This window comes from Oncorhynchus kisutch, linkage group LG1 (genome assembly GCF_002021735.2).
Source record: "Oncorhynchus kisutch isolate 150728-3 linkage group LG1, Okis_V2, whole genome shotgun sequence".
NCBI classification, from domain to species: domain Eukaryota; kingdom Metazoa; phylum Chordata; class Actinopteri; order Salmoniformes; family Salmonidae; genus Oncorhynchus; species Oncorhynchus kisutch.
In genome coordinates, this window is record NC_034174.2 from 64,504,020 (window position 1) to 64,514,229 (window position 10,210).

Sequence of the window (10,210 nt, forward strand, 5' to 3'; positions counted from 1 at the left end):
TTTAAACACTATTATTGCACACGGAGTGTGTCCATGCAACTTATTATGTAACTTGTTAAGCACATTTTTACTCATTAACTTATTTAGGTCATAACAAACAGGTTGAATACTTAATGACTCAAGATATTGCAGATTTTCTTTTTTTTTTAAACAGATTTATATTTTGACATTATGGGGTATTGTGTGTGACAGAAAATCAGTGACAGAAAATCTAATGTTAAAACATTTAAAATTCTGTCTGTAGCACAACAAAATGTGGAAAAAGTCAAGGGGTCTCAATATTTTCTGAAGGTACATTAAGCCGGGCACAAAGTCACATCAGTGTCCATAACCTGCATATTTATTGTATTTCAAATACTTTAGATATGATTGATTTAGCTAACATTCAATGTGTCAGGTGACCAGTTTGCACTTTTGAATCTATTCCCATTGGTTCCATCGTGCCGGGAAGGCTAAAATGCACCTCAAGTAAATTTGACCCAGGTTTGTACCACATGCATATGAGCTGAGATTATCATGTGCATGACAATTCTTTTTAAAAAGAGCTCTCAATCTACATGAAATAAATCACTTAAGCCTATGCATCTCATCACAAAAACATGTCCAAACAGTCCAGTGGCATATCGCAGTTTGCCAAGCTCTGAGCAAGTTCCACCCCAACCCAAAATGTGCAGTTTCATGTCTAATGCCATATTCTACACATTTTTCCATGACGCTGAGAGAAAATATTGCTGTTTCAAAGCAAATTTCCTGGAATTCTATATATATTGCCATGGGGCAGAGAGGAAAATATGCAGTTTTATAGCTAATGCCATGCTGTTCTACACAGTTGGCGCCGGAGCAGAAGGCAGACGCTTTACGTGACCTCAACCGATTGTTTTTTTGTTTGTTTATCTGCGTTGTTTGAAACTTTTTATTTGTTACTATTTTTGTACATAATGTTGCCGCTAGCGTCTCTTATGACCAAAAATAGTTCTAAACATCAGGACTGCAATTACCACTGGAGTAGGAGGCGATCTAATAAACCCCCACTCCCCTCAATTATGCTCGCAAACATGCAATCTTTAAACAATAAAATGGACGAGTTATTGGGCAGATTAAACTACCAACGGGATATTAAAAACTGTAACATCTTATGGTTCACGGAGTCGTGGCTGAACGACGACAATATCAACATACAGCTGGCTGGTTATACGATGTATAACAGGGGTGGCGGTCTATGAATTTTTGTAAACAACAGCTGGTGCATGATATCTAAGGAAGTCTCGAGCCATTGCTCGTCTGAGGTAGAGTTTCTCATGATAAGCTACAGACCACATTACCTACCGAGAGAGTTTTCATCTATATTCTTTGTAGCTGTTTACATCCTACCATAGTCAGAGGCTGGCACCAAGATAGCATTGAATGAGCTGTATTCCTGCCATAATTAAACAAATAAACGCTCACCCAAAGGTGGCGCTCCTTGTAGCCGGGGACTTTTAAACCTCTTGAGACTAGGGGGCAGTATTTTGATGTTTGGATGAAAAACGTGCCCAATGTAAACTGCCTATTTCTCAGGCCCAGAAGCTAGAATATGCATATAATTGGCAGATTAGGATAGAAAACACTGTAAAGTTTCCAAAACTGTCAAAATTGTCTGTGAGTATAACAAAACTGATATTGCAGTCGAAAACCTGAGGAAAATCCAACCAGGAAGTGCTGTTATTCTGAAACCTCTCTTTTCCATCGCAAGCCTATCCTCCATTTAAAGGAATATCAACCAGATTCCTTTCCCTATGGCTTCCACATGGTGTGAACAGTCTTTAGACATAGTTTCAGGCTTTTATTCTGAAAAATGAGCGAGAATGATCACATCGCGTCAGTGGATAGCTAGGTGTCCCCAGACTTGTGCATGCGCGAGCGCCTGGAGCAAGACCTTTTCTCTCTCTCTCCTATTGAAAAGGCTACCATCCAGTTGAAATATGATAGATTATTTATTGTAAAAACCACCTGAGGATTGATTATAAAAAACGTTTGAATTGTTTCTACGAACTTTAAGGATACTATTTGGAATTTTTGCCTGCCCGTCGTGACCTGCACGAGCCTGGGGATTACTAAACAAAACGTGCCAACCAAATGGGGGTTTTTGGATATAAAAAGAATCTTTATAGAACGAAACAAACATTTATTGTGTAACTGGGAGTCTCGTGAGTGCAAACACACGAAGATCATCAAAGGTAAAGGATTCATTTTATTGCTTTTCTGACTTTCGTGACCAATCTACTTTGCTGCTAGCTGTTTGTAATGTTTTGTCTGCTGAGAGAGTTGTCCTCACGTAATCACATGGTTTGCTTTCACCGTAAATCCTTTTTGATATCTGACACGCCGGGTGAATTAACGACAAGTTAAGCTGTGATTTGGTTTATTGCACTTGTGATTTTATGAAAATTTAATATGTTTTAAAATTGATTTGAATTTGGTGCTCTGCAATTCACTGGATGTTGACGAAAATGATCCCGCTAAAGGGATCGGTGTGCCAAGAGGTTTAATGCAGGGAAACTTAAATCAGTTTTAGCTAATTTCAATCAACATGCTAAATGTCCAACCAGAGGGAAAATAACTCTGGACCACCTTTACTCCACACACAGAGGTGCATACAAAGCTCTCCCTCGCCCTCCATTTGGCAAATCTAACCATAAATCTATCCTCCTGATTCCTGCTTACAAGCTCAAATTAAAGCAGGAAGCACCAGTGACTAGATCAATAGAAAAGTGGCCAGATGAAGCAGATGCTAAGCTACAGGACTGTTTTGCGAGCACAGACTGGAATATTTTCCGGGATTCCTCCAATGGCATCGAAGAGTACATCACATCTGTCATTGGCTTCATCAATAAGTTCACCAATGACGTCATCCCAACAGTGACCGTACGTACATACCCCAACCAGAAACCATGGATTACAGGCAGCATCCTCACTGAGCTAAAGGATAGAGCTGCCGCTTTCAAGGAGTGGGACTCTAACCCAAAAAGCTTATAAGTAATCCCACTATGCCCTCCGACGAACCATCAAACAGGCAAAGCATCAATACAGGACTAAGATCGAGTCACACTACACCGGCTCTGATGCTTGTTGGATGTGGCAGGGCCTGCAAACTATTACAGACTACAAAGGGAAGCACAGTCGAGAGCTGCCCAGCGACACGAGCCTACCGGACTAACTAAACTACTTCTATGCTCACTTCGAGGCAAATACCACTGAAACATGCATAAGAGCACCAGCTGTACCGGAAGACTGTGTGATCACGCTCTCCGCAGCCAATGTGAGTAAGACCTTCAGACAGGTCAACATTCACAAGGCCACAGGGCCAGATGGATTACCAGGACATGTACTGCGAGCATGCGCTGACTAACTAGCAAGTGTCTTCACTGACATTTTCAACCTCTCCCTGTCTGAGTCTGTAATACCAACATGTTTTAAGCAGACCACCATAGTGCCTGTGCCCAAGAACACTAAGGTAACCTGCTTAAATGACTACCGACCCGTAGCACTCACGTCTGTAGCCATGAAGTGCTTTAAAAGGCTGGTCATGGCTCAGATCAACACCATCATCCTAGAAACCCTGGACCCACTACATTTTGCATACCGCCCCAACAGATCCACAGATGATGCAGTTGCTCTTGCACTCCATACTGCCCTTTCCCACCTGGACAAAAGGAACACCTATGTGAGAATGCTATTCATTGACTACAGCTTAGCGTTCAACACCATAGTGCCCTCAAAGCTCATCAATAAGCTAAGGAACCTGGGACTAAACACCTCCGTCTGCAACTGGATCCTGGACTTCCTGACAGGCCACACTCAGGTGGTAAGGGTAGATAACAACACTTCTGCCACGCTGATCCTCAACACAGGGGCCCCTCAGGGGTGCTTGCCAAGCCCCCTCCTGTACTCCCTGTTCACTCATGACTGCATGGCCAGGCACGACTCCAACGCCTTCATTAAATTTGCTGATGACACAGCAGTGGTAGGCCTGATCACCAATAACAACGAGACAGCCTATAGAGAGGAGGTCAGAGACTGGCCGGGTGGTGCCAGGACAACAACCTCTCCCTCAACGTGATCAAGACTAAGGAGATGATTGTGTGGACTACAGGAAAAAGAGGACCGAGCACGCCCCCATTCTCATCGACAGAGCTGCAGTGGAGCAGGTTGAGAGCTTCAAGTTCCTTGGTGTCCACATCACCAACAAACTAACATAGTCCAAGCACACCATGACAGTCGTGAAGCGGGCACAACAAAACCTATTCCCCCGACTGAAAAGATTTGGCATGGGTCCTCAGATCCTCAAAAGGTTCTACAGCTGCACCATCGAGAGCATGCACTGGTTGCATCACTGCCTGGTATGGCAACTGCTCAGCCTCCGACCACAAGGCACTACAGAGGGTAATGCAAATGGCCCAGTACATAACTGGGGCCAAGCTGCCTGCCATCCAGGACCTCTGTACCAGGCGGTGTCAGAGGAAGGCCCTGAAAATTGTCAAAGACACTAGCCACCCTAGTCATAGACTGTTCTCTCTGCTACCACACGGCAAGCTGTACCGGAGCGCCAAGTCTAGGTCCAAGAGGCTTCTAAACAGCTTCTATCCCCAAGCCATAAGACTCCTGAACATCTAGTCAAATGGCTACCCAGACTATTCACATTGCCACCCACTCCCCTCTCACCATCACTGCCACTCTCTGTTGTCATCTATGCATAGTCACTTTTAATGAACTCTACCTACAACTAACCGGTGCCCCCCGCACATTGACTCTGTACCGGCACCCCCCTGTATATATTGTTGTTTTTTACTGCTCCTCTTTAATTACTTGTTACTTTTATATCTTATTCTTACCCATATTTTTTTTAACTACGCTGTCGGTTAGGGGCTCGTAAGTAAGCATTTCACTGTAAGGTCTACACCTGTTGGATTCGGCGCATGTGACAAATAAAATTTTATTTGATTTTACAATGAGGCTTAGAGAATTAAGCATTTTGAAAGATAACTCACTGCTATTCTACACATTTTGCCATGAGGCTGAGAGAAAATGTTGCAGTTTTACACCTAATTACCTGTAATTCTAAACATTTTGGCCATGGCTTATGACATGTTCATATGCTATATGGGGAGAAGGGGTTTGGGGCCCCCAGAGCCCGTGGGCCACCCGCCTTGCAGGGGAATGCACACCTGCTTGCTGTTCCCGTCAGACCAGATCGGATCAGTTCAATTAGCAATGCCAGGAAGATGTTCCCCACTCTCCTTTGGCATTTTCCTTCAGCCATCAATCCAACATACAGAGACAGATCAACACACACAGTTTAGGGAAGTACAGTACTTTTTCTTTATTTTCACAAGAAGAATGAGAGAAACAGTTGCATTGATACATTTATACCTTGAGATTAGCTACATCAGAGTACACACAATATACAGGAATGAAGGCCAGAATTACTAAGTCACTGTATCCTCATCCTAAAAAAAAAACAAGCAACTATTTGTTTATATCGACTCACACCCCGAGCACTGGGCCAGTCATGTGACTGACAGGAGAGATGACCAGTGGAGCTACATTTCTTTTACCATCAGGATACCCACAGTGGAAGTATGGATAGAGTTTCTCAGTGAATTTGTAGCCAGTGAAAGAGCAGATGTGAGATCTGGCTGTGGCATCCACATCATAAATGGAGACCCGACCCTCCTCATAATCCACAAACACCCCCACCTTCTGGGGCTTCTTTTTCAGGTAGTAGTGTACTTTGGGGTCATTAGGCACGTAGTCATTATCTGTATCCAGGCCAAAAGTCCAGAGTCCATCCTCAGGGCTCAGTGGTAACCACCCCTGCCTATTGATCGACTCAGTGGCCACTCCTAAATCCCATTCAGTCTTCCCCTTCACCTGTACCTCAAAGTAAGATTTCCCTGAGGAGAACCCTTCCTTCCCCAGGACACTGTATGTATAAGTAAACCTCTTTGGGTTCCTCAAGAAATTCTGTGATTGATCCCCACACCTCACTTGTTTCCCATCCACGGACAGGATTAGTTCCGGATGTGCTGTATCAGGGTCCAGAGTCACATCCATTGCATACTGCTGAATCTTCTTTGTCTTGGCTTCACACAACGTCCTCAGCTCATTCTCGATCTCATTATGAAATCTCTTTACCTTACTCATCAGTTTGTCCTCCAGCTGAGATACAGCTCTTTTCATGTACCCCATGCGCAGGTGGCTTTGAACACTGATCTCAGACCAGTTCTTGGTCTTTACTGAGAGACACCAGGATGGGGAGCTCTGGAGGAGTTGGAGATGGTCCTCAGGGTGTGAGAGCTGCCCCAGCTCAGAGCTTATCCTCTTCAGCTCAGTGATTTCTTGCTCCAGTTCTTTAATAAGACCTTCACCCCACCTGTCCACAGCTTCTTGCTTCTGCTCAACCACACCAATGAGCTCAGCCTGAAATTTCTCAATGGAGTGAACTAGAGCGGTGAAAACCTGCACTTTGCCAAATATATCCATCTCAGTGTGTCTCTTGCTGAGATCTACTGAGTGTTTGATCTCCTTGACCTTCTGCAGATGCTCCTGAATCATCTGCTTCACTTTTGCCTCTGTCTTCCCAAGCTGAGCCTTCCTTTGGTCACATTCTTCTTCCAGAGGTATGCTGTTGTGAGCCTTGTGGTCAGTCTCTGAGCAGAACTGACACACACATGTCTGGTCAGTCCGACAGAACAGCTCGAGGAGTTTGTTGTGTTTCTTACATACCTTGTCTTCAAGGTTCTTTACAGGGTCGATCAGTTGGTGTCTCTTCAGGGCTGGGGCTATCTGATGATGCTCCAGATGAGTGTCACAGTACGAGGTCAGACAAATAAGGCAGGACTTCCGAGCCTTGCGCTTCCTGCCAGTGCAGACATCACAGACCACTTCTCCGGGCTCTGCAGCGGAATCCTCTCTGTCTCTCACTCTCAATCCCTTGAAATGCTCCGCAACTCCTTTGAGTGTTCTGTTGACATCTGGTTCAGGTCTTCTGTGGAATATCTTGTTACACAGGGGACACTGGCACAGATCTGTGCTATCCCAGTATCCTTTGATACAGGCCTTGCAGAAGTTGTGTCCACATGGGATGGAGACTGGGTCAGTAAACACATCCAGACAGATAGCGCACTGGAACTGCTCTTCAGACAGGAGACTGCTGGGCGATACCATATCTGGAACACATAATGAACAGTTATTGGAACGAGTGAGCTTTGATAGCTTTGCTTACTAAACGTACAGTGCCCTTCAGAAAGTATTCATACCTCTTGACTTATCCCACATTTTGTTGTGTTACAGCCTGACTTCAAAATTGATTCAATATAATTATTTTCTCACCCATCTACACACGATACTCAGTAATGACAAAGTGAAAACATGTTTTTAGAAATGTTAGCACATTTATTGAAAATGAAATAGAGAATTATCTAATGTACATAACTATTCATACCCCTGAGTCAATACATGTCAGAATCACCTTTGGCAGCGATTACAGCTGTGAGTCTTTCTGGGTCTCTCAGAGCTTTGCACACCTGGATTGTCCAATATTGGAACATTATTATTTTTATAATTCTTCAAGCTCTGTCAAGTTGGTTGTTGATCATTGCTCTATAGCCATTGTTAAAGTCTTGCCATAGATTTTCAAGCAGATTTAAGTCAAAACTGTAACTAGGCCACTCAAGAACATTCAATGTCATCTTGGAAAGCAACTCTGGTGTATATTTGGCATTGTGTCTTAGGTTATTGTCCTGCTGAAAGGTGCATTTGTCTACCAGTGTCTGTTGGAAAGCATATTGAACCAGCTTTTCCGCTAGGATTTTGCTTGTGCTTAGCTCTATTCCATTTATTTCTATCCTAAAACACTCCCTAGTCCTTGCCGATGACACGCATACCCATAACATGATGCAGCAACCACCATGCTTGAAAATATGAAGAGCGGTAGTCAGTGATGTGTTGTGTTGGATTTGCTCCAAACATAACACTTTGTATTAAGGACATAAAGTGCATTTATATGCCAATTTCTTTTGTGGTTTTTCTTTAGGGACTTATTTCAAACAGGATGCATGTTTTATAATATTGTGGAGTAACTACAATGTTGTTGATCCATCCTAATTTTTCTTCTATCACAGTTATTAAAATCTGTAACTGTTTTAAAGTCACTACTGGCCTCATGGTGAAATCCCTGAGCCGTGTCCTTCCTCTCCAGCAACTGAGTTAGTTAGGAAGAATGCCTGTATCTTCATAGTGACTGGGTTTATTGACACACCATCCAAAGTGTAATTAATAACTTCACCATGCTCAAAGGGATATACAATGTCTGCCTTTTTTATTTTCACCTATGTACCAATAGGTTCCCTTCTTTACAAGGCTTTGGAAAACCTCCCTGGTCTTTGTGGTTGAATCTAGGTTTGAAATTGTCACTCCTACTCCTGCTCCCTCTCTCCAGCACTCAACGTTTCCGGTCTACTAACCACTGGTCCAACTTCCTAACCCTGTTATCTCCTGGTCAAAGATGAGAATCACCTCTTGGGGACCAGGATGCCAGAGGACCTGCTTTCCTGTACCCTATGGTTCCATGTCAGCTCTGGAGAGGGGCTCTGGAGAGGGAACCCACTCCTGCCACCTGCCCTAAAGGGCACACAAATCCCTCGCCGCTGGACACCCAGGTATCTCCCACACCATCCAATCCCTCTCCAATAAATACTGGGGGCCCAGGACGTGGCCCTCTATGTCAACTCATGTTCGGTATGTACTCATCAGCGGTCACATCTTGTCCATAAACTTTGTAACGGATCGTCTGCTCTCTCCGGACGACATCGTTTCCGTTGGGGGGGGGGGGGGGGGGGGTACTGTCCCTCCCTCTGACGCTCAACGTCTCCGGTGTACTAACCACCGGCCCTGGCAACCCACATTGCGCGCACCTGGCAACCATCTTTGCGCACACCTGTTCCCCATCGTTAAGCACACCTGGACTTCATCACCACCCTGATTAATCTCCCTTCATACTCAGTCATCAAGCAGTATTGGTTTAGTGACGTTCAGTACGCTGCTCCTGTTTTGTATTTTCTTCATGTTTATTATTATTAACCTTCTGCACCTGCTTCCTGACTCCCTGCTTATACGTTACAGAAATTCACTGCATGACCGAGGGACCTTACAGATAATTGTATGTGTGGGGTACAGAGATGAGGTGGTTGTTCAAAAATGATGTTAAACGCTATTGTTGCACACAAAGTCAGTCCATGTAACTTATTATAGGACTTGTAAAGCACATTGTTACTTCTGAACTTATTTAAGCTTGCCACAACAAAGGGGTTGAATAGTTATTGACTCAAGACATTTCAGCTTTTCATTTTGAATTAATTTGTAAAACGTTCTACAAACATTATTTCACTTTGACATCCATTTCCAATGCTGTCTGTAACACAACAGTTGGATAGAAAATCAAGGGGTGTGAATACTTTCTGAAGGCAGAGTAGTACTAACTGTACATTCATTTAGAATTAGAGTAGTTCAAATCAAATTGTATTGGTAACGTACACAGCAGATGTTATTGCGAGTGTAACGAAATGCTTGCGCTTCTAGTTCTAACAGTGCAGCAATATCTAACTTGTAATTCCACAACAACTACCCAATACACACAAATCTAAGTAAATGAATGGGATAAGAATATATACATATACAAATATACATGCAAATATATTTTGTATACAAATGAGTTTTTTTTGTTGCCTAAAGACTAAGTAAAAACAGGTGAGGACACAGAAAGGGCTGTGATGAACTCTTTACTCACCTTTGTTTGTGTGTATGAATGTGTCTGTGTGGATACTGCTCTCTCCACCACTCTGGTCCTAGTAGTGCAGCTGTGTATAGGAAACCTCTGAAGATGAGACAAAATGAGACAAGATGTGTTACATTCCACTTCTATCAACTCTCTGATGCTCCTTCCCGCCAGTTGAGTGACAGAATACCTGTCTCTATTTCCTGCTGGGGAAGTTCACCATTCACAGCTCATGCACTTATATCATATCGACATAACTGTTCTTTAAAACCCTTTTGCACCATTCACGATATGGCTTCACCTTTCGGGTATGAAAACATGCTTTTAAAAGATGAGGGAAGGCTTACCCTTTTACACCAAAACTGTAATATGGTAAAAAAAATGTTTTATAGTGAA

At 43.4% G+C, this 10,210-nt stretch overlaps 1 protein-coding gene across 1 annotated transcript; it reads right to left on the reverse strand.

The window, feature by feature from the left end:
- Positions 1 to 5,334: 5,334 nt before the first annotated feature.
- On the reverse strand, positions 5,335 to 10,007 carry LOC109875949 (E3 ubiquitin-protein ligase TRIM39-like). The gene is made up of 2 exons (XM_020468404.2): positions 9,827 to 10,007; positions 5,335 to 7,208 (listed from the first exon to the last, which is right to left on the reverse strand). Exon 2 carries the CDS (start codon positions 7,204 to 7,206, stop codon positions 5,524 to 5,526), a length of 1,683 nt encoding a protein of 560 aa, XP_020323993.1. The 5' UTR covers positions 7,207 to 7,208; positions 9,827 to 10,007; the 3' UTR covers positions 5,335 to 5,523.
- Between the last annotated feature and the right edge of the window lie 203 nt (positions 10,008 to 10,210).

Coding starts and splice junctions, on each gene's coding strand:
- LOC109875949 (XM_020468404.2), bottom strand. CDS start 7,206: ATGGTATCGCCCAGCAGTCTCCTGTCTGAAGAGCAGTTCCAGTGCGCT.